The sequence below is a fragment of the Salvelinus fontinalis genome, chromosome 2 (genome assembly GCF_029448725.1).
Source record: "Salvelinus fontinalis isolate EN_2023a chromosome 2, ASM2944872v1, whole genome shotgun sequence".
NCBI lineage: Eukaryota > Metazoa > Chordata > Actinopteri > Salmoniformes > Salmonidae > Salvelinus > Salvelinus fontinalis.
Window position 1 is genome coordinate 77,790,289 of NC_074666.1, and position 24,951 is coordinate 77,815,239.

At 45.0% G+C, this 24,951-nt stretch overlaps 2 protein-coding genes across 14 annotated transcripts in view; one reads left to right on the forward strand and one right to left on the reverse strand.

The window, feature by feature from the left end:
- LOC129827393 (histone acetyltransferase p300-like) overlaps positions 1 to 4,335 on the forward strand; it is a 33,560-nt gene extending 29,225 nt beyond the window's left edge. For all 9 annotated transcript variants that reach the window (XM_055888186.1, XM_055888192.1, XM_055888213.1 and 6 more), the window contains one exon: positions 38 to 4,335. In XM_055888186.1, coding sequence (XP_055744161.1) covers positions 38 to 3,196 — 3,159 coding nt within the window. In that variant the 3' untranslated portion in view covers positions 3,197 to 4,335. The remainder of the gene's footprint in view (positions 1 to 37) is intronic.
- A 306-nt stretch (positions 4,336 to 4,641) lies between these two features.
- Positions 4,642 to 22,954, reverse strand: LOC129827446 (chromodomain Y-like protein). 5 transcript variants are annotated; one of them, XM_055888336.1, is made up of 6 exons: positions 22,585 to 22,954; positions 21,439 to 21,482; positions 18,350 to 18,415; positions 18,191 to 18,257; positions 6,565 to 6,895; positions 4,642 to 6,440 (listed from the first exon to the last, which is right to left on the reverse strand). In XM_055888336.1, exons 1-6 carry the CDS (start codon positions 22,651 to 22,653, stop codon positions 5,776 to 5,778), a joined length of 1,242 nt encoding a protein of 413 aa, XP_055744311.1. In that variant the 5' UTR covers positions 22,654 to 22,954; the 3' UTR covers positions 4,642 to 5,775. The 5 variants fall into 5 exon arrangements, with proteins under 5 accessions (XP_055744311.1, XP_055744318.1, XP_055744282.1 ...); XM_055888343.1 differs by having other exon boundaries at positions 6,565 to 6,877; positions 22,585 to 22,953; XM_055888307.1 differs by lacking the exon at positions 22,585 to 22,954 and adding an exon at positions 22,081 to 22,331.
- Between the last annotated feature and the right edge of the window lie 1,997 nt (positions 22,955 to 24,951).

The window sequence follows — 24,951 nt, forward strand, 5'->3', positions numbered from 1 at the left end:
GTCCCAGTGCTCATCCTTTCTTCTCTGCCCCTTACAGGTGTTCTTTGTAATCCGTCTCATTGCCGGCCCCACTGCCAACTCCCTGCCCCCCATCACGGACCCGGACCCCCTAATGGCCTGCGACCTGATGGATGGGCGTGACGCCTTCCTGACGCTGGCCCGGGACAAGCACCTGGAGTTCTCCTCCCTGAGGAGAGCCAAGTGGAGCTCCATGTGCATGCTGGTGGAGCTACACAATCAGAGCCAGGACCGCTTCGTCTACACCTGCAATGAGTGCAAGGCAAGCGTGGAGACACGCTTCCACTGCACCGTCTGCGAGGACTACGACCTGTGTATCACCTGCTATAACACTAAGGGCCATGAACACAAGATGGAGAAGCTGGGCCTGGGCCTGGACGACGAGAGCAGCAACGCAGCGGCCGCTGCCACTCAGAGCCCCGGGGACTCCCGCCGCCTCAGCATTCAGCGCTGCATCCAGTCCCTGGTCCACGCCTGCCAATGCCGCAATGCCAACTGCTCCCTGCCGTCCTGCCAGAAGATGAAGCGTGTGGTGCAGCACACCAAGGGATGCAAGCGCAAGACCAACGGTGGCTGCCCCATCTGCAAGCAACTCATTGCCCTGTGCTGCTACCACGCCAAGCACTGCCAGGAGAACAAGTGCCCCGTACCCTTCTGCCTCAACATCAAGCACAAGCTCCGCCAGCAGCAACTCCAGCACCGCCTCCAGCAGGCTCAGATGCTTCGGAGACGGATGGCCAGCATGCAGCGGGTGGGCCAGCCTGCCTGCGGAGGAGGACCTCCTGGGGGGCTGCCATCACCAGGTAACAATGGTACCACAGCCCCCAGTACACCCACATCAGGAGGCACCCAGCCCCCAACACCACAGACACCCACCCAGCCCAACATGCCTCCTGGGCCCCAGCCAGGGATGGGTGGTGCAGGAACTTTGCAGCAGCAGCAAGGTGGGATGCCTCAGCAGCACCACCAGCTTCACCACCAGTTTCAGCAGATGCCTGGAGGAGGGGGGATGATGAACTCCCCCCAGCAACAGCAGATGGTTCCTCAGGTCCAGCAGCAGTCCCAAGCCTCAAACCCTCAACAGCTCCAGCAACACCCCAACAGCCTGTCCCCTTACACCAACAGGCCTCCAGGCTCCTCACCGCACCCTCAGTCCCAAGGCAAACCGGGCCTGGGACCAGCCACACCACCTCAGCAGCAACCACCACAACAGCAGCCCAACCCTGGCCAGCCTTCTATGCCCCAGCAGCAGCAGCAACCTCCTTCAGGGCCTCCTCCAGCGGCTGTGGAGATTGCCATGAAGATTCAACAAGTGGCAGACGCCCAAAGGAAGATGTCCCTGCAGAGGCAGGCGGCGCAGGCAGCTGGCATGATGACTCCGCACCCTCACCACCAACAGCCCCAGGGCCAGATGGGCATGGCCCACCCTGGGGTGGGCATGGTGGGGGCCCAGGGGCTGCCTCCTCAGGCTGCTGCTAGGGCTCACATGGAGCAGCAACAACAACAGCAGGGTCCTCCAGGTATGATGGTGGGCCCTGGACCCATGCAGCAGCAGCCCCAGCAGCCTAACCCCCAGGGCCAGCTGCCTCCACAGGTGCAGCAGCAGAGGGTTGGTCCCCCGCTTCAGAACCCCCAGCAACAGTGGGCCGGCCAGGGACTGCCACCCCAGCAGAGGCAAGCCATGATGGGACATCCAGGCATGGTGGCGCCTCAGCAGCAACAACCGCAGCAAATGCAACAGCGGCAGCAGGCTCAGGGACCTGGTGGATTGATTGGTATGGTGCAGCAAGGTGGTGCAGCTGGGGGTGGGAACCTCCCGCAGGCTGCCCTTCAGGAACTGCTGCGTACCCTTCGCTCCCCCAGCTCACCCGAGCAGCAACAGCAGGTGCTCAACATCCTCCGCTCAAACCCTCAGCTAATGGCTGCCTTTATCAAGCAGAGAGCCTCCAAGTATAAGGGGGGCCCAGGACCCCCGGGAGCCCCTGGCGGGCCAGGTCCAGGCAGAGTTCCAGGAGGTATGGGTGGCCAACAGGTCAATGTGAATGCTGTGGCTGGTCAGCCAGGTATGCACATGGGTCAGGGAGTCAACATGCCCACTATGACCCAGCTACAGCAAGTACAGCAGCTACAACAGCAGCAACAACAACAACCGCAGCAGCAGCGTCCTATGCTTAGTAGTTTGCAGCAGCAACAGGTGGCAGCACTTCAGCAGCATCAACAGCATCAGCAAGGAGGGATGCCAGGCCAGCAGGCACCTAACATGGCCAACATAAACCCCCAGTTCAGAGAGCTCCTTATGAGGAGGCATCTCCAATTACAACAGCAGCAACAGCAGCAGCAGCAGCAGCAGCAACAGATTGGGAACCATGCCCAGTTCCAGCAGCAGGGCTACATTGGCCAGCCGGGCATGGCCCCCCAGCAGCCTGGTCAGGGCCAGTCTGGACTGCAGCAGCAGCCTGGAGCCCAGCCAGGGCAGCAGCACCAGGGTTACCCCAGCACGGTGGCCCAGCAGCAGGCTGCTGCAGTGCTCCAGCAGAGGCTCCAGCATCAGCACCAACTCCAGATGCAGCAACAACACCAGAATGCCATGTCGGGCCACCAGGGGGCTGAGGGGGGTCCGGGTGTAGGCGGCCCCCCTCAGCAGCCCCAGCCCCCGCAGGGCGCCCCCCAGCCGCAGTCCTCCCAGGCTCTGCTCCAGCAGGCACTGCACCAGAGGCTGCTTCAACAGCAGCAGCACCTGGGTGGGGGCTCTCCGGCCCAGCACAGCAGCCCCATGAGCCCCCAGCAGCAGATGGCCCAGTCCCCTCACCTTCAGGGCCAGACGCTGTCTACGTCCCTCAGCAACCAAGTGCGCTCGCCCCAACCCTCCCCGCGACCCCAGTCCCAGCCACCACACTCTAGCCCCTCCCCGCGCATGCAGCCCCAGCCTTCCCCTCACCATATCTCCCCACAGACCCAGACGGGCTCCCCGCACCCGGGCCAGCTACCCCAGCACCACCCTGGTATGGCGGTCCCCTCGCAACAGAACTCAATGGACCACTTTGGGTCAGACCAGAATGCCATGTTGTCTCAACTCAGTGGGATGGGTGGTCTCCATGGGCCTGGAGGACCTGACATGCTGTCTGGGAACAGCCAAGACCTTGGGCAGAACATTAATCATAACACTTTAGACATGTAGCCTCGCCGTGCTTTCGGGACTGCACCTGGGACAGTGTTAGCCTTTTCTTTTTTACTATTAATATTATTTAATGTTTTCAATAAAAAATACATTGAAGTGAACTTCCTATGGGAGATGCAACTATAAATCAACACGTCGATTAATAAATGAATGGTAAGTTATTGCTGTTAATATATTTTTTGCCAATTGTGTACAAATAGGGGGATGGTATCTCCCTTAGAGAATATGACGCAGGTAATATTTTTGGGGTTTGGGACTATTGCCTTTTTAAGAAATGTTTAAGATAAAAATAAAAAAAAATGAAAGAGCAAATGATTTAATGCAATGGACTTATTGTAATTTCTCCATTAATCAGTCTTATCAGTTTAGCAATGATTTGGATTAATATTGTTATAAATCCAAACATCATGCATATCTTTCATTTAAGTTTGGGTTTACTTTATTTATTTTTGTTTGATGGTTTGTTGGCATATACCCGAAGACTGCTACAATTCACATAGAATATATTTTTGTTATTGAAATGGGGGTGGGGTTATTTCATTTCACTAATGTCTGGGTTGGGCTTTCAATCTGGAATAAAATGAGTGTTTGTGGCTGAGGGTCTGCTGCAAGTTTCAGTGGCCAATGGAGACTACATTTGAAATGCCTAACCATTGGACATCAATACTGGAAGGGCCAGCCCTCTCACTGAACACACTGCCCTCCCTCACCCTCTGTGTGAGCACTCCTGTAAGACACTTAGTATTGGAAGTGGGGGGCACATACCTATATGCCTGTAACGTTTAGAGTACATGAGGTATGGGGGGGGGAGGGTCCGCCAGTGCATAGGACATTATGGTTCTTGTAAAACAGAGGGAATGGATCCAAATGAACTGTGCTGCATAGAACTGAGGAAGGGGAGAGATGTGACCAGACACGCTCTGCCTCACCCTTCCTTTTCCCTCTGGACTTAACCCCAGCAGCGCAAGAGCCCAATGCACTGGTCCCCTTCTCCTGCTCCAGAATAATTGCTGTCCCTCCTCCCAACCCCAATTTATCTTTCTGCTCAGAACTTTGAGAGTTTAATTTAATATTTTTTACTGTACAAAGAACTGTGGACTCGAATACTGTTTTTTATAATAAAATGAAAATTAAAGATGTGCTGAATATTTTGTTCTTGTAGCTGGGGGGGGGGGTGATCGACCGAAATACATGGTTCTCTGAGGAGACTGTCCCCTAGTGGTGATAAAAGGAGGCACAAGTTGCTGCAAATGCATTTCCAAAACGGCTACTAAAATGGACCAGTGAGGACACTTCTGTTACTGCTAACATGTTTTATTCCATGCTAAAATGTTGAGGTAATATCCATCCTGTTATATGAATCTCAAACACAAGTAGATTTTACACTATGTATTTCTAGGCATATGGTATAGAGAAGATATTTGACATGTCATTGTGACCAAAGATACATTTTTCAACACGTGACATTTAATTTAGCTTTTACATGTGACATGCGATAAATACAACTGAGAACAATTTGCACATTTCTTACTGCAACAATGGTGTAAACTGATATCTCCTCTTTAGAAATGCACAAAGGCTTAGTGAGAGGGGTGGCCTATCAATTGGTAATACAAGAATATGCCTTTTTTTTTTACCTGGAATTAAAAACAATACTTCAATGTAGCCAGCCTTCATCTTGAAATGCTGAACCTCTATCCTTTTAGGAATTCCTTCTTTCTATTTTTGTCATAGAAATAAACATATCAAATGAAATGAAGGACAAGGCTGTGCGTGATTGACAGGACATGCAGAACTTACTGTAAATACTGAGGAAGACAGTCGACTTTATACAAAAGCGTTAGAAAAAGGAGTAAATGAAATGAGACCTAAAACACATTTGGGAATGAGTGGTGTAAACTGATATCCCCTCTTTAGAAATGCACAAAGGCTTAGCAAGAGGGGTTGACTATCAAATGGTAATACAAAAATAGAATCAGGTAGGCTCTTTTAATTTGAAGTAAAATAAAGAAAAACAATACAACGCAGCCAGCCTTCATCTTGAAATGCTAAACTTCTATCCCTCTAGGCATTCCTTCTCTCCTTTCTATTTCTTTGTTATAGAAATCAAACTAACAAATCGAATGGAGGACAAGGGTGTGCATGACATACAGAACATGCAGAACTTACTGTTAATAGTGAGGAAGACAGACGACTTAATACAAAAGCGTTAGAAAAAAGAGCAACCGAAATGAGCCTCCTGAAATAAGAGACGTTGGAGAAGTAGTAATGTTATAAATATGACATTCAGGAGTCAACTGCTCTCTCCCTCATCCATCTTTCCTCATCCTCTTACTAATCTTCTTTCCAGAACCAAACACAATGTGAAAATTACCACCCAATTCTCTAAGGTACAATACCTCACCAAAACCCTAGTAATTGGTATCAATTTATTCTCATAGGCTTTGTAAACATCTTTAATGACAGATTATATTGTGGTTGTTTATCTAAACATGTTCCTAAGTGGTAAATTCAACATATGGGTTGCATTTCATGTATAACCTCACATGTTCTCTAATCCTCTCTCAGAACTCTGTCCTTCAGCCCTTAAAAAACCCTTCAGCTGCCAAGGCCTCTTTGAAAGTTACGGTCAAAGAGTTGATAGTCACATCGGTCACAATCACTTTGCCAGGATTCACTTCTGCGCCACTACTGTCTGGACACTGTGTCACAACCTCTTCACCTTGCTGTTTTGTGTCATTCTCCACCACTTCCTCTGCAACCTCAACATCGGTACAGACCACAGAACCATCAGACATGGTTTTATCTCCAACATCCACCACTGAAGTGCTATCCCTGTCAATCAGAATATGTGTCCCCATCTCCTCTACCCTGTCAATAAAATAATATGTCCCCAACCCCTCAATAACATTAGCTGTGCCTAACCTTTCTACCTTGTCAATCAAGGTATCTGTCCCCAATTCCACTTCTGTGGCACTGTCCACTAACCTATTGCTAATGTTGTCTTTTGGTCCCTCTGCAGAAACACAGCTCTCTGATTGGTCAGTCCTATCTATTTGTTCCTGTCCAGTTTCAGAGGTCCTACCCTCTGACCTGTACCCTGCCCCTGTCACCCTCAACAAGACCCCACCCCCCAATGTCTCATCTCCAGAGCCCAGTGCGGAACCACAACTCTCCACTCTGTCAGTCGACGACTCCACTTCCTGCTCCATCATGGGAGAGCTGCACTCTGACTGGCTATGCCCTTAAGAGAGAAAGAGACAGGAAATGAGATCAATATACCACAAATAGGACCAATCCTGACCTTCAAACCGAGATACAAAAATAGATGATCAAATATTTCATTAAATGTTTGATAGAAAACAAACTGAATAGACTGTTTTCACGTGTGTCTGTTGTTAACTCTGATTCCGGTCTCTCCTCTGCGCCTTGCCATTCATGCTCCATGGGGTCCTGTATGCGGGTCAGTGGTTGGAGGGAATTGTTGTCAGACACAGGTTTAGGCACCCTCTGCTTGTTCTTGCGTCTTGCCAGGCGGCGGTAGACGCTCCCTCCCTCCCCCGCCCTGAATGGCAGACTGCCCTGGTCCAGCTCGGAGCCCATGGAGCGGGTAAGGGAGAGGCGCATACGAGGGGTATCTGGGACTTTGTGTGCACTACGGAGGTCCATGGCATAGATATTCTGTAGGAGAAGAGAAGACTAAAGCCGATGTCACACGTTGCAATCTGGACGCAATTTCTGTTGATTGCAACAAAGTGGCATCTATGATGCTCAGTGTCACCCCAAAAATTGCCAGCAACTTGGTTGCAACGCAAGAGATAGGGTTAATTTCTATGTCACGCAACTGACTGTATGCAATGTCCAATCAGGGTGCAGAAAAAAGTTTACATGGGTGGTCATATCGTTCCGTTCGGAACACTGACCCAGTACGCTAATGGCCAATCTTCAAAAAGGGATTTAGTCTTTGAGATACCGCTACCCGAGATATAACGAAGCACAACCATGTTTTTCCATATCTCTAAGGTCTCCCATACAGTGCCTTCGATAAGTATTCAGACCCCTTGACTTCTTCCACATTTTGTTACAGCCTTATTCTAAAATGGATTAAATAAAAAAATCCTCAGCAATCTACACACAATACCCAATAATGACAAAGCGAAAACAGGTGTTAGCAAATTTTTGCAAATACCATATTTACATAAGTATTCAGACCCTTTGCTATCAGACTCGATATTGAGCTCAGGTGCATTCTGTTTCCATTGATCATCCATGAAATGTTTCTATAACGTCATTGGAGTCCACCTGTGGTAAATTCAATTGATTGGACATGATTTGGAAAGGCACACACCTGTCTATAAAGGTCCCACAGTTGACAGTGCATGTCAGAGCAAAAACCAAGCCATGAGGTCGAAGGAATTGTCCGTAGAGCTCCGAGACAGGGTTGTGTCGAGGAACAGATCTGGGGAAGGGTACCAAAATTGAAGGTCCCCAAGAACACAGTGACCTCCATCATTCTTAAATGGAAGAAGTTTAGAACCATCAAGACTCTTTCTAGAGCTGGCCGCCCAGCCAAACTGAGCAATCGGGGGAGAAGGTCCTTGGTCAGAGAGGTGACCAAGAACCAGATGGTTACTCTGACAGAGCTCTAGAGTTCCTCTGTGGAGATGGGAGAACCTTTCCGAAGGACAACCATCCTCAGTAAAAGGCACATGACAGCTCACTTGAAGTTTGCCAAAAGGCACCTAAAGACTCTCAGACCATGGGAAACAAGATTCTCTGTTCTGATGAAGCCAAGATTGAACTCTTTGGCCTGAATGCCAAGCTTCACGACTGGAGGAAACCTGGCACCATCCCTACGGTGAAGCATGGTGGCAGCATCATGCTGTGGCAACGTTTTTCAGCGGCAGGGACTGGGAGACTAGTCAGGATCAAGGGAAAGATGAATGGAGCATAGAGATATCCTTGATGAAAACAGAGCGCTCAGGACCTCAGTCTTGGGCGAAGGTTCATCTTCCAGAACAACGACCTTAAGCACACAGCCAAGACAACCCAGGATTGGCTTCGGGACAAGTCTCAATGTCTCAGCCAGAGCCCGGACTTGAACCCGATCGAACATCTCTGGAGAGACCTGAAAATAGCTGTGTAGCAACGCTCCCCATCCAACCTGACAGAGCTTGAGAGAATCTGCAGAGAAGAATGGGAGAAACTCCCCCCCAAAAAATTGATTTCACCTTTATTTAACTAGGTAGGCCAGTTGAGAACAAGTTCTCATTTACAACTGCGACCTGGCTAAGATAAAGCAAAGCAGTGCGACACAAACAACACAGAGTTATACATGGAATTAACAAATGTACAGTCAATAACACAATAGAAGTCTATATACAATAAATAGGCCATAATGGCGAAATACTTACAATTTAGGAATTAAACACTGGAGTGATAGATGTGCAGAAGGTGAATGTGCAAGTAGAGATACTGGAGTGCAAAGGAGCAGAAAATAAATAACAATATGGGGATGAGGTAGTTGGGTGCGCTATTTACAGATGGGCTATGTACAGGTGCAATGATCTGTAAGCTGCTCTGACAGCTGATGCTTAAAGTTAGTGAGGAGGATATGAGTCTCCAGCTTCAGTGATTTTTGCAATTCGTTCCAGTCGTTGGCAGCAGAGAACTGGAAGGAAAGGCAGCAAAAGGAGGAGTTGGCTTTGGGGCTGACCAGTGAAATATACCTGTTGGAGCGCGTGCTACCGGTGTGTGCTGCTATGGTGACCAGTGAGCTGAGATAAAGCGTGGCTTTACCTAGCAAAGACTTATAGATGACCTGGAGCCAATGGGTTTGGCGACGAATATGGGCCAGCCAACGAGAGCATACAGGTCGCAGTGGTGGGTAGTACATAGGGCTTTGGTGACAAAATGGATGGCACTGTGATAGACTGCATCCAATTTGCTGAGTAGAGTGTTGGAGGCTATTTTGCAAATGACATAGCCGAAGTCAAGGATTGGTAGGATAGTCAGTTTTACGAGGGTATGGTTGGCAGCATGAGTGAAGGATGATTTGTTGCGAAATAGGAAGCCGATTCTAGATTTAATTTTGGATTGGAGATGCTTGATGTGAGTCTGGAAGAAGAGTTTATAGTCTAACCAGACACCTAGGTATTTGTAATTGTTCACATATTCTAAGTCAGAACCGTCCAGAGTAGTGATGCTAGACGGGCAGGCATGTGCAGGCAGCGATCGGTTGAAGAGCATGCATTTAGTTTTACTAGCATTTAAGAGCAGTTGGAGGCCACAGGAGAGTTGTATGGCATTGAAGCTTGTCTGGATGTTTGTTAATACAGTGCCCAAAGAAGGGCCAGAAGTATACAGAATGGTGTTGTCTGTGTAGAGGTGGATCAGAGAATCACCAGCAGCAAGAGCGACATCATTGATGTATACAGAGAAAATAGTCGGCCCGAGAATTGAACCCTGTGGCACCCCCATAGAGACTGCCAGAGGTCCGGACAACAGGCCCTCCGATTTGACACACTGAACTCTGTCTGAGAAGTAGTTGGTGACTTAGAAATACAGGTGTGCCAAGCTTGTAGCGTCATACCCAAGAAGACTTGAGGCTGTAATCTCTGCCAAAGGTGCTTCAACAAAGTACTGAGTAAAGGGTCTGAATACTATTTTTTTTATTAGCAAAAATATCTAAAAATCAATTTTTGCTTTGTCATTATGGGGTAATGTGTGTAGATTGATGAAGGGAAAAAAACGATTTAATCAATTTTAGAATAAGGCTGTAACCTAACAAAATGTGCAAAAAGTCAAGGGGTCTGAATACATTTTGAAGACACTGTATATGAAATGGATGGTTGTGTAAAAATATTTTACTGCAAAAGTTGTTACATTTATAGATATTGGGACACAGGGGGTGGTGGGCCACATAAACTAATTTAATCCAATATTGCAAGCTCTGATATTGCTAACATTTGGAATATGAGCAGTCAATTGTCTGCCCTACACCCCCCCCCCCCCCAAATAATTAGGACATCTTAAAGCATTTAGGAAATATCACAGATACAATAGGTGGAAATATCAACTATGAATGAGGAATGAAACCTCACAACTTTCCAAGTCAAATTTGCTCTCATTCAGTGCTGTATGGTTATGCCTGACAAAAAGGCATACAGTTACACTTTAATTGATGTTGTGGCTATTGTAAATCGTCTCTAAGGCAAGTGGGCTCAGACACAGAAAACTGTCATGTGCAGACCCTACTCTTGCAATTACGTTAGGGGGGCCCCCTAGATTTGACTCCAAATCCAATTTCAAACAACGATTCAACCACAAAGACCATTGAGGTTTTCCAATGCCTCACAAAGAAGGGCACCTATTGGTAGATGGGTAAAAATTGTGGATGGTGTATCAACACACCCAGTCACTACAAAGATAGAGTAGTCCTTCCTAACTCTGTTGCCGGAGAGGAAGGAAAACGCTCAGGGATTTCACTACGAGGCCAATGGTGAATGTAAAACAGTTTGAGTTTTACTTCATCTTGAAATCGATTTCTTACTATGCTATAAGTAGTAAGACAGCACCACTGAATCATGTTCAACTATGAAACCACCGAAGTCCTGTCTTTGCCACGGCAGGCAGTGATTGGCCCCTCCCACAAGGGTATAATATGCACTGCCCTGCCGGAGAGTGTCACTCTTGCTTTATTCAGCCACTGCTGTTTATCAAAGCCACCATTCTATTCATCTGCAAATTCATCTATACTTATTTTCCGTCTAAACTGCGCAATTTCAGACGGCCTACAACTTCGACCAAACGGCGAAGAACATACAGTACCAGTCAAAAGTTTGGACACACCTTCTCATTCAAGGATTTTTCTTTATTTTTACTATTTTCTACATTGTAGAATAATAGTGAAGACATCAAAACTATGAAATAACACATATGGAATTGTATAGTACACAAAAATGTGTTAAACAAATTAAAATATATTTTATATTTGAGATTCTTCAAAGTATCCACCCTTTGCCTTGATAACAGTTTTGCACACTCTTGGCATTCTCTCAACCAGCTTCATGGGGTAGTCACCTGGAATGCATTTCAATTAACTTCAAGGTGTGCTTTGTTAAAAGTAAATTTATGGAATTTCTTTCCAATCAGTTGTGTTGTGACAAGGTAGGGGTGGTATATATATGATAGCCCTATTTGCTAAAAGACCAAGTCCATTTTATGTAAAGAACAGCTAAAATAAGCAAGCAGAAATGACAGTCCATCATTTCTTTAAGACATGAAGGTCAGTCACTGCAGAAAATTTCAAGAACTTCGAAAGTTTCTTCAAGTGCAATTGCAAAAACCATCAAGCGCTATGATGAAACTGGCTCTCATGAGGACCACCACAGGAATGGAAGACTGAGAGTTACCCCTGCTGTAGAGGATAAGTTCATTAGAGTTAACTGCACCTCAGATTGCAGCCCAAATAAATGTTTTAAGTAACCGACACATCTCAACATCAACTGTTCAGAAGAGACTGCGTGAATCAGGCCTTCATCTGTGAATTGCTGCAAAGAAACCACTACTAAAGGACACCAATAATAAGAAGAGACTTGCTTTGGTCAAGAAACACGAGCAATGGACATTAGACCAGTGGAAATCTATCCTTTGGCCTGATGGGTACAAATTTGAGATTTTTTGTTCCAACCGCCGTGAGACGCAGAGTAGGTGAACGGATGATCTCCACATGTGTGGTGCCCACCGTGAAGCATGGAGGAGGTGGTGTGATGGTGCTTTGCTAGTGACACTGTCTGTGATTTATTTAGAATTCAAGGCACACTTAACTAGCATGGCTACAACAGCATTCTGCAGCGATACACCATCCCTTCTGGTTTGCACTTAGTGGAACTATGATTTGTTTTTCAACAGGACAATGATCCAACACACCTCCAGGCTGTGTACGGGCTATTTGACCAAGGAGAGTGATGGAGGGCTGCATCAGATGACCTGGCCTCCACAATCAACCGACCTCAACCCAATTGAGATGGTTTGGGATGAGTTGGACTGCAGAGTGACGGAAAAGCAGCCAACAAGTGCTCAGCATATGTGGGAAATCCTTCAAGAGTGTTGGAAAAGCATTCCAGGTGAAGCTGGTGGAGAGAATGCCAAGAGTGTGCAAAGCTGTCATCAAGGCAAAGGATGGCTACTTTGAAGAATCAAAAATATATTTTGATTTGTTTAACACTTTTTTGGTTGCTACATGATTCCTTATGTGTTATGTCATAGTTTTGATGTCTTCACTATTATTCTACCATGTAGAAAATAGTCAAAATAAAGAAAAACCCTTGAATGAGTAGGTATGTGAATGAGTAGGTATGTTTTGACTGGTACTGTATATACATTTTTTTCTTTAGATTCATTCAACATCGGTCCGTTTAGTAGCCTGAGTCAGCTAGCTTGCTAGCCACTCTTTGCTAGTGGTTCTTCTAGCTAGCTAGCTAATGCGTCGCACTTGCAGGAGACCAAAGATTCTGAGGTCATTATTAAATAATCGCCTTCCCAATCACACTCAAAGAGTGTTCGTAAGCTTTGAGTGAAGGTACCAGACGGATTCCATCAGGTTTTTCCGTTTTTTAATGATTTCTCTCCTCAGGCCAAGATGTCGTTCCCTGCCGGAATAAAATAGTGCTTCAAGTGCAAGGCACACATGTCGGGGAGGGACGTCACAGAGACTGCGCCCGATGGCTTGGACCAGAGCACGGAGGTGGCTCTTACGGACCCCTTCTTCTGTATCCACTGCTCCGGGGTTCCTCTGCCTTCCCTCCATCGAGTGCAGCTGGTCTCTATCTCTCCACCACCCAGGAGCCTACAGACGAGGGGGTGAGGTGCAGCTCTCCAATACTCGACAGACCTCTGCCCTTCCCCAACCTGCTGCTTATTTCGAGGATGCAGCACACCGGGAGCTGAGAGCATGCCAGCCAGTGGGACACCTATGGAGATCCTGGCTCAGATGAAAGGGCTCAGAGTGAGGGTGACATAGAGGAAGAGGACAATGAGGAGACGCCGGCTGCCCCTTCGATCTCTGACAAGGACCCTTACAACAAGGAGTTCATGCCTGGGCACGGCTGTGACTAAGCTAGGCCTGTCTTGGCCACATTCACAACCAGCCCCTGAAACCCACAGTCAGTCACCCAGTCTCTGTCCAGATAGCCAGCCCCGCCATAGACCCCTCCCATGTTCTCAGATGTCAGGAATGAGGTGAGGCGATCCTGGGAGAAGCCACAACAGACACGCTCTCACATCCAGAGCTTCAATTTATGGTCCAGGATCGACACAGAACCCAAGCTGGGGTATCTGTCCATGCCCCTGCTCAAAGAAACCATAGCCTCACACCTCTCAGTAGCCTCTGCGGCAGTGAAGCCGCAGCTATCATCCAGAGTATGACGTATTACCGCTTCCCTGGCGGAGAAGTCTTACAAGGCAGCCGGCCAAGTCAGCAGCCATGTTGAACACCACGGCCATCCTCCAGGCCCAGCTCCTCCGGGACAGCGAACGACAGGCTACTCCAGAGATGTACGTTGAGCTCAGGAAGGCGACAGACTTCACTCTACACATGACGAGGTGTGCTGCCCAGGACACGGGCAGAATCATGGGATTCTCGGTCGTGATACACCGTCAGTTGTGGCTCAACCTCACCCAAATGTCAGAAAGGGAGAAGAACGTGCTGCAGAATTCTCCTGTCACAGTATCTGGGCTCTTCAGGCCTATCGTGGAGACCATCACACACAAGTTTAAGCAGCAACAGAAGGGCTCTGCAGCCTTCAAGGCTATCATGCCCCTCAGGCCCCGGGCTCCTTTCCCTGCCCCATCCCAACCAGCCTTGACCAAGACAGGGGAGGCTCGCCATTGCTCTGCGAGTGCTTCCCAGGCCCAGGACAGACCCACTCAGACGCCTGAGGTGTCCCACATTGGTGCGAGAGGCTGGAACCGCAATCCTTTCCGCCCTCAGCAACAGCACGCTGCCCAGGCGTACAGAGTGAAGAAACCGCTAAGGGCCTGAGAGCCTTCCTGTGAGGGACTTTGTGTTGTATCCTACAGTCAGAGAATCCTACTCCACGCCTGGTAGCAACACGAAAGAGAAGACTAGCTACACATTGCCCACTGCCAGCAAAAGCCGCCCGGTATATGTGCACACAAGACACACACTTCCACACATCCCTCCAGCGCACACTAAGTGTACACACTCCTGTGTCTCCCACCCATTCTCCTGTCCACTTGTTCTTATGAGCGTCATGGCCTTAGACAAAGATTCCATGAGCACAAGGCAAAACATAGGGCTGGGACAGTTAGGTTTCACCGAGACACACAGTTTAATTCCAGTCATGCAGCAGCCTCTGCCTGTGACTTGGCTAAACAGTCAAAAATATAAATCGTCAAACTGCACAGCAGCCTCTGCCTGTAGCCCAGTTAGCTATTCCAAATCAAATGACAGCCCTGCCCTCTCTAATAGAAAGAGCAGACCTGTCCAGCAGACTGAGTGTATGGAAACACACATGCGCAGCTCCCCCTTGGGTACTGAATACAATTTGGAAGGTTTACGCGTTGCAGTTCGCTGGTGTCACGCCCACGACAGTTTCAGCACAAGCGGTCCCTATTCTAGAACAGAAAATAACCTTCCTTGTAGGAAAAGGAGCTATTCGCCCAGTGATGGAAGCAGACAAAAATACGGATCATTGTCAGAGATATTTTCAAGTGCCAAGAAAGACAGTGGCATGAGACTGATCTTAGATTTGAGTGTGTTGAACAAATCATTACAAAAACTACCTTTTCGCATGTTAACACACCACCCTCTATTCAAAGTAGTCAGACAGACAGGATACGGAGATTGTGCTATCTAGACGACTGTCTTATAATAGCGAAGTCGAGAGAATTGGTGGTGACACACACCAGGAAAGTGATAAATCATATCCACAATCTGGTTTTCCTGATAAACTGTGAAAAGAGTTGTCTCACTCTTCACCAACAGACAAGCTTCTTAGGCTTGGAACTGAACTCTATGCACTCAACTCTATGCTAGTACAATACGTCTGCCTGAATCGAACATGACCTTCCTCTGGCTCACTGCATTTGTGATGCACATTGGGATGTTCCAGTGCACTCTTATACTGTCCAGGTTGAGCTGGCACATTGCTTCTTCCAGACAATCATGTCCACCATCCTGGCTGTCTGCCCTGGAGTTGCCGTATATGTTGACTTTTTGACATTATGGTGTATGGGGAGGATGCAACCGGGCAGGTAGGTGTTCACTACAACGAACCAACACGACCTGACACTCATTGACAAGAAATGCAATCAACTTAGTGGGCAAGTCATAGGAATTGCACTGATAGGCCCACTCTACCATCAGTCCTCTCCTCAGGCAGTTACTAGAGACAAAGACACCATGAAACTGGACTGCCACATGTCAGGAGGCCATTCAACAGCCAACACGCTGTCTGGAAATTGATGGCGTGCAATGCCCTCATACCTATTTAGCTACCAACCATGGCTGGCCAGCCCATGTGACACCTGAAATGGGCTGCATTGTAAAGAATGAGCTCTCATGCTGGGGTGAATATGCATATGCATTGGTCTGGAAAACTGTGCAGTAATTCCAACATACCTATAAAGAAAATATGCCATTTATGGCAAACAAGAGGCACCTCAGGATGGTAAAGACTTGCTGTATGTGATTGTTTATGGTGGCTGGGGATTGACTGAGATAATGGTCTTTGTGCACCATGCTTGATCAGCTCCACTTCCTCTGCAACCCACCAACTGTCCATCAATGACCATGGATCAAATGTATATGTGTCTGGAGCTGTGCTATGTCCAGTTAGCCAATGAGTCTCATTGGCATGCAAGCTGCATTTGCTGACTGCCTATACTGAACTGTAGAAATGGAAACTGATCCCCCCCACAGCCCAAATACCCCGCCAGTCATACAGGAAGGATATTGTGCAAGCTGGTCAGGTCCCAGAACTACAACCACCACTGGCTACTTTGTCTCCTCACCCTGTTAGGACACACTCATTTCCTGGTCACCTCAGAGACCTTGAATCAACATTGCACATTTAGTTTTATTGGGGAAAAGAGGGCTGTAAATATACAGTGCATTCAGAAAGTATTCAGACCTCTTGACTTTTTCCACATTTTGTTACGTTACAGCGTTATTCTAAAATGTATTAAATAGTTTCCCCCCCCTCATCAATCTACACACAATATGCCATAATGACAAAGCAAAAACAGGTTTTTGGAAATATCACATTTGCATAAGTATTCAGACCCTTTACTCAGTACTTTGTTGAAGCAGCGTTGGCAGCGATTACAGCCTCGAGTCTTCTTGGGTATGACACTACAAGCTTGGCACACCTGTATTTGGGGAGTTTCTCCCATTCTTCTCTGCAGATCCTCTCAAGCTCTATCAGGTTGGATGGGGAGAGTCGCTACACAGCTATTTTCAGGTCTCTCCAGAGATGTTAGATCGGGTTCAAGTCTGGACTCTGGCTGGGCCACTCAAGGACATTCAGAGACTTGTCCCAAAGCCACTCCTGCATTGTCTTGGAGGTGTGCTTAGGGTCGTTGTCCTGTTGGAAGGTGAACCTTCTCCCCCGTCTGAGGTCCTGAGCGCTCTGGAGCAGGTTTTCATCAAGGATCTCTCTGTACTTTGCTCCGTTCATCTTTCCCTCAATCCTGACTAGTCTCCCAGTCCCTGCCACTGAAAAACATCCCCACAGCATGATGCTGCCACATCCATGCTTCACCGTACGGATGGTGCCAGGTTTCCTCCAGACGTGACGCTTGGCATTCAGGCCAAAGAGTTACATTTTGGTTTCATCAGACCAGAGAATCTTGTTTCTCATGGTCTGAAAGTCCTTTAGGTGCCTTTTGGTAAACTCCAAGTGGGCTGTCGTGCCTTTTACTGAGGAGTGGCTTCCATCTGGCCAGTCTACCATAAAGGCCTGATTGATGGAGTGCTGCAGAGATGGTTGTCCTTCTGGAAGGTTCTCCCATCTCCATAGAGGAACTCTGTCAGAGTGACCATCGGCTTCTTGGACACCTCCCTGACCAAGGCCCTTCTCTGCTCAGTTTGGCCGGGCAGCCAGCTCTAGGAAGAGTCTTGGTGGTTCCAAACTTCTTCCATTTAAGAATAATGGAAGCCACTGTGTTCTTGGGGACTTTCAATGCTGCATACATTTTTTTGTGTACCCTTCCCCAGAACTGTGCCTCGACACAATCCTGTCTCAAGAGCTCTACGGACAATTCCTTCGACCTCATGGCTTGGTTTTTGCTCTGACATGCACTGTCAACTGTGGGACATTATATAGACAGGTGTGTGCATTTCCAAATCATATCCAATCAATTGAATTTACCACAAGTGGACTCCAATCAAGTTGTAGAAACCTCTCACGGATGATCAATGGAAACAGGATGCACCTGAGCAAAATGTCTAGTCTCATAGCAAAGGGTCTGAATACTTACGTAAATAAGGTATCTGTTTTTTATTTTTAAAACATTTGCAAACATTTCTAAAAACCTGTTTTCGCTTTGTCATTATGGGGTATGTGTGTAGATTGATTAGGAAAAGTTTTTATTTAATCCATTTTAGAATAAGGCTGTAACGTAACAAAATGTTGAAAAAGTCAAGGGATCTGAATACTTTCCGAATGCACTGTATATCGATGTTGTTACAATTAGCAAACATTTGGATTATCAAATAATTTATGCAACCATGATGTGATGTATGACAAGATTGGACGTTGCATGCAATTTCAATTGCGTTTGAATTGCTTCATGTATCAGCAAAGTTGCTTGAGATGACACATACATTGCTTGGTGTGAAGCAGGCTTAAGATAATAGTATATTCAGTTAAGTTTTGTAATTTGTGTAATTGCTATGTTAATGTAAGGGACATAAAAATGGATTAAGAAAGTGGATGTTCTGGACAAGGAGAAAGGTAAGCGCTGTACCCGCAAGATGAGTCTCCGTGGTCTGAGTCCTTTCCTGCGGTATGCCAGGGCTCGGTCCTTCTCCTCCCTGATAAGACACAGAGAATATGAAATTGCAATGGCTAAAGCAGAAGTAGTATGCGGTATTCATACTAACAGCACTCTCTCAGTAGTACTCACTTCTCTTCATAAGCCAGCACCAGGCGTGGGTCCAGTATGTGGTCCTCTGGTTCCCAGGTGCTGTACCTGTAAAACAATCACGCTCTATAAGCACTGTTTATGCATGATCATCATGGCATGATACCCTTGAATAAGGCAAGGAGGTACAATGACAGGAGTTGTTATAGAATCATATGTGAACTTTCAATGAATTTATGTATAGAGACTGCAAGCGGTTATACCTTACCTTTTAAAACCCTGGCAGATTGTAAATTGTCAATAGATATCATTACAAATACCCCAAATCAATCACCAGACACATTTAAATGTCAACCTCTATTGCGCAAGTGAGTCGTTCTGGAATTTGTTATGTTTTCCCCACTTGTCTTGACTCCTGAGGGGTATACTGCGAAGCGGGATAGAGGAGTTAGCGAGCTAACTTTGGTCAATTCTGAGTTCAACTCGGGATAACTGTTGACACGAAGGTGGCTCACCTTTTAGCCAGGTAAATTTATATGGCAACGAATACTTTAGCTCTAACCTGCTCTGGGGCAGGCTAACTTCACTTTATCCTAAATGAAGTGCTTGAGCTGAGAGTTGAGGACCAATCAAATCAGATTCCCTGCCTGTCGCAAAGAGCGAGTCATCATCCCCTTCATTATCCGAAACCATTTAAGACGACTGATTAAATATTTTATTGTGTTAATATTATTCAAATACCCTACAGTATCTCACTACACATTTGTGTGTAGTGAGAATTTGAAACGTCACACACAGTACAATTTTCGTATGACTTAATACAATCATTTTATCGATAGGTGTGTGGGGGGGGGGGGGGGGGGGGGTGCTTGCGCACACAAAGACAGCATAAACAATTGTGTAATAAAAGACACCACTTCTAATAACCTATTTCATACCATAGCCTGCTGAATTTGCAGGATAAGTTTTTGTGTGTAGTGTATACATTTGTGTGTAGTGAGAATTTGAAACGTAAACAAAACACAAAAACTTATCCTGCAAATTCAGCAGGCTATGGTATGAAATAGGTTATTAGAAGTGGTGTCTTTTATTACACAATTGTTTATGCTGTATTACACAATTGTTTATGCTGTTTATGCATTTCAGCAAAAACCTAAAATGTGGCACAGACTTGCTGATGGATTCCTGTTTCAGCATTTTATCAATTAAGATTTTGGCGTTCCACTAGCCACGTGCAAGCGCAGTTACAAACCTGGCTGGAGTTAGCGGCAGCTGAAGATACTAAACGCATGATTGTAACATGGAGGAAGCCTGAGCTGGAATGTGAAGCTTAGTGAAGCTAGCTAGCTTTGGAAAATCCTGAGTAGATCTAGCTAGCGTCATAGTATACCCCTCTATTTCTATTGAAAGTTTTGGTAAACAAGGGTACCCTTCAGTTTTAGATGCGTGCGGAATCGGATTAACGCTGGATCTGGACGGACTCTTCACATTACGAAAATGCACCAAATGGCGTACGGTGGTTGCCAGTTCTCCTGTCAGTGTACTTCCTTGATTAAGGAAATCGGAATTAGGGGTGTTAAATATAAGATGCACTTTAACCAATGATATAAGGTTTTTACTAAGACATCAGAAGCAGAGGGAACATTACAGTGCCTTCAGAAAGTATTCACACCCCTTGACTTATTCCACATTTTGTTGTGCTACAGACATTTTTGCCAATTTATTGAAAATTAAAAACAGAAATATCTAATTTACATAAGTATTCAACAGCCTGAATCAATACATGTTAGAATTACCTTTGGCAGCGATTTCAGCTGTGATACTTTCTGGGTAAGTCTCTAAGAGCTTTCCACACCTGGATTGTGCAAAATTTGCCCATTATTGTTTTCAAAATTCTTCAAGTTCTGTTAAATTGGTTGTTGATCATTGCTAGACTACCATTTTCAGATCTTGCTATAGATTTAAGTCAAAACTGTAACTCGACCACTCACCGTCTTCTTGGTAAGCAACTCCAGTGTAGATTTGGCCTTGTGTTTTAGGTTATTGTCTTGCTGAAAGGTGAATTCATCTCCCAGTGTCTGGTGAAAAGCAGACTGAACCAGGTTTTCCTCTAGGACTTTGCATGTGCTTAGCTCCATTCCGTTTTTTAAAAATCCTAAAAAACTCCCCAGTCCTTAACGATTACAAGCATACACATAACATGATGCGGCCACCACTATGCTTGAAAATATGGAGAGTTGTACTCATTAATGTGTTGTATTGGATTTTCCTCAAACATAACACTTTGTATTCCGGATAAAAAGTTAATTGCTTTGCCACATTTTTTGCAGTATTACTTTAGCGCCTTGTTGTAAACAGGATGCATGTTTTGGAATATTTTTATTCTGTACAGGCTTCCTTCTTTTCACTCTGTCAATTAGGTTAGTATTGTGGAGTAACTACAATGTTGTGGATCCATCCTTAGTTTTCTCCAATCATAGCCATTATAATGTTTTAAAGTCACCATTGGCATTATAGTGAAATCCCTTTGCAGTTTCCTTCCTCTCCAACAACTGAGTTAGGAAGGACACCTACATTTTTTTACCCATCTACCAATAAGTGCCCTTCTTGGCGAGGCATTGGAAAACTTCCCTGGTCTTTGTGGTTTCATCTGTGTTTGACATTCACTGCTCAACTGAGGGACCTTATAGATAACTGTATGTGTACAGTACAAAGATGAGGTAGTAATAAAAAAAAATATGTTCAACACTATTATTGCACACAGAGTCCAAGCAACTCATTATGTGACTTGTTAAACAAATGTTTACTTATTTAGGCTTGCCATAACAAAAGGGTTGAATACTTATTGGCACAAGACATTTCTGCTTTTCATTTTTAATTAATTTGTAAACTTTTCTAAAAAATATAATTTTACTTTGACATTATGGGGTATTGTGACCAAAAAAATCTACATTTAATCTATTTTAAATTCAGGCTGTAACACAACAAAATATGGAAAACGTCAATGGGTGTAAATCATTTCTGAAGACACTATATGTACCCAGGTCAGTGGGAGAATAAAACATCAGTCATACATACATGACTCATACACATTTGTAATGCATTCACAAATTAATAAGAAGAGTACTTACTTTGGTGGCCATCCCTGCCACTTCAGTAAGTATTCAACATTACCCTAAGAAGCAAAAGAGAAAGGTACATTTAGCAAGAGAGCAAATAACACAATTAGTACTCTTTGTACGGTAGTTTATGGAGCATAAAAAGATGACTGTCGCTTTAAAGGGTCGGTGTCGAGATCATTGGGGTAATTTTTAATTTTGAAAAGGAGATTGTACGAGATGACGTTAATGTAAAGGCATCGAACTCTACTATTGTGATGACGTGATCACACATGGATGGGTTTTATGTAAAATTGTTTTTTTTGAACGTCAAAAAGCGATGGAAATAGGTAGGACTTTACATGTAAACAACTCGTATTGCGCAACGTGCTGCACAGCGAAGGTCTCCGCTTTGGACCACCCACTGCGAAAATATAATTGTACGGAGTGCGTGTATAGAATACTCAATACATAGAATGAAACATTACTGTATTATAATCTTCAATTTTCAAACCAACTTTACCAAATTAAAGCATAAGTAAATGCATAGTAAGATTCATACCATACAAAACAAAAACATAGGCTCATTGTGACTATCATACTACAACAACATAATAGGACTATATTGAATGGATCATGCGAGGTGTAACATTACGCAGCAGTTTTTTCTCTCACGCAGATACCCCAATCCATCATCCCGTCCTCTGTTCTCCTCCTGTTGGCGTAATGTACAAATAAACTGCGTAGCTCACACACATTGGCCGCGCGGACAATCCCACCAGTGATACCCCACGATGGAGACCCGATTTTGGTAAACACACCCCTTCTACATTTTACTACTTGAGGTAGTAGTCTATATTCAGAACATACAACATACACAAACCAAGGAAAACGAAAAGATTCCACAATTTCTTTATTCAAAATAATGAAGCCTATAGGCAACATTCTGTGCAGAAAAAAATCTATTTTCAACTTTTTGCGTGTTAGAATTAGCAGCTTTCACGCAGAATGACAATATTAATATCTTGCGTAAACTACGGAAAGTGCGTAGCAATACTTTTGTGTAATGGCTGATATAGACTCTGTAAGAGTATAGGTAGAACATTGGCTGTTAAAACCATAAGACACCAATGATAGGTAGACTACATTTCTATTCGGAAGCACGGCTACATTACTTACCTTTCTGACTCTCTTCTTGGTTATTGATTCAACTGCAAACACTTGTTCGCCTATAGATGACAGTTCCATCGCTCCTAGGCTGCTGGTCGCACGCTCAAAACAGTGAACGCGAAATGTTTCTCGTTCTTTCCAAGACAAATCCCCCCTAAATCCCCAAAACTCACTGCAGCGGCTAAAACAAGATTTTTGCCTACTCTACAACCATTTTCTATTCTCGGAGTTTTTATCACTTACTCACATGCAAGTATTAGATAGTTGAACGGTATTTTAGGTTCTCTTTCTGAGTTTTAAAAATCTGCGACACATCACTGCCTGGCGCGTGCTTCAGTCAAGCGCGCTCCCTCTGACTCTAGTACGATGCGCCGAGCCCCCAATAATGGACAGAGAAGAGGCTAAGCGAGAGGGTTTACTTCACTCAAAATTTGTCCCGCGAAAACCAGACCACGAAGTATTTTTTGCTAATTTGCTACGTGAGGATTATTTGATTGAATATAACTTTTGTAATTGTTAGGTTGTTGCGAATGCACTGACATAAGTGGACACACTTGGTATTTCGTCAGTTAAAAAAAAAACGACTTTATATTGGAGTTGTGTCTCTTGTTCACACGCGTATCTGCCCTCTCATTGGCTAGAATGGTCCCACCTGATCGCGCCTCCTCCCGCTGCCTTCCATCTTTGAGGACATGTATTTCCATTGTTAGAGTGGTCACTCGACTATCTTGTCAATATAGTAGATCATCTTTGGCACGCCCGGATCTTTCACTATTGCAAAACACAGTATTTCAAGAATATGAGTATTATTCTATAAACTCTTAAATGCGTTTAATGGGTTGTTTTCTATAAATACTATTGAGGAACATCTGTCCTATTTTTGGCACATGATTGTTTTCCATATTGATAAAATATCCAGGAGAATTATCTAATGTCAAAATAATTCCAGGTCCCATGTGATGCAAGGCTATCTGTTATCAAGCTACATGCCTCTATCCCGAATTAATAGGAAAGATAGGCACCATCTCATTTCATAATTTTAGTACCTATTTTATCTCCCTATTCATATGGAATTGAAGAATAAACTGTAACTTGATCTACACAACAGATGGCATGAAACATAGGCTCATCTCAACATTGAACCAACAGAGAACGTGCTTTAAATCTCTTTAAATAATTGGGGATCTGATATCCAGAAGGTGTCTGTGCACCTATTTGTGTGATGGTTAGGGAATTATATAGTATATTGCAAGAGTCTGGGACTGGGACAGTGTAGTTTTATGTAACAGTTGAAAGGACAGGAAAGATCAGAATCTGAATTGGAAATGAAAGCCTTCTGCAGTTTGGTTGGGGAATATCTACACCTCCAGCTGTATGCAAAAATGGTTCCAAATATGTCACTCCGGCCATTAATTACACAGCAAGGGGCGTCTAAAATGGCTAAAAGAAGACATATTTATTCTACAGTACATGTAACCAAAAAACCAAACAAGATAAGTACAAGATTGAAAAAACGACAATGGTTTCTAAAGGAAATAGGATGATGTTTTTCAACCAAAATATGTAGAGCCTCATTAAATAATAATTTAATTGATAACACCAATAATTTGCATACCCAGACTTGCCCCAACCACACTCTTATCATAGGGTAATTTGATAGAATGTTTATTTCATTTCTCCATGTACAACACACAGTGGTGACCAGCCATTCCGGGCAGGCCCACCAGTTTTGTTTGTGTGCCTGTTTTGCAAAAGCTACGGGGAGAGCTCAAAAATTCAAGCCCCTTGGGTGCTGCCATAGAGTTACATTAGAAGTGCTCTTCCAAGAAGTCTCAAGGTCATTGGCCACAGATAAAATTACGTCAAATCACCTTATATCTACAGTAGCTTTGATTGGACTGATAATGTCTACATCATATTTAAAAATCTTAGCTAGCAAGCTAGCAGTCATCATCATGAATCAAGTCGACAATCTACTGACAAATCCTTTTCAATCCTTGTCATACAAAGAGAAATTATGAAGAGAAATGATAGATAAAACGTATTGGTGCTCATCGGCCATAGGACATAAACAATACACAACAAGTTGGAAATCGCAAATTCATCAATGAGTGGTTTGGAAGGAATCGGTGGCTAACTGCAAGCATTGCAAAGCAATCACTAGCATGCTATTCAATGGAGTGGATGTGTGATCCAAATCTGGGTTTAAGGGTCTCTTTTTCAAGCTTAAAAGGATAAACATTCAACATTGGCCATGCTGTCAATCCAGCATGACTTCTGCCGCTTTCAAAACAACTCGAAACTCAGAACTGAAAAATCTCAGACTTCAGTGAGTTTAAGACAACTGGGAACTCGTAAAAAAACGAGCGCCGACTA

Bases quoted from the DNA above. Each gene is read 5' to 3' on its own strand.
- LOC129827446 (XM_055888336.1), bottom strand. From the start codon at position 22,653: ATGGAACTGTCATCTATAGGCGAACAAGTGTTTGCAGTTGAATCAATA. The intron at 18,416-21,438 runs GTAAGTACTCTT...ATTGTTTTACAG, and splicing joins TGGCAGGGATGGCCACCAAA to GTACAGCACCTGGGAACCAG. The intron at 6,896-18,190 runs GTACAGCGCTTA...CATCGGCTTTAG, and splicing joins CACGGAGACTCATCTTGCGG to TCTTCTCTTCTCCTACAGAA.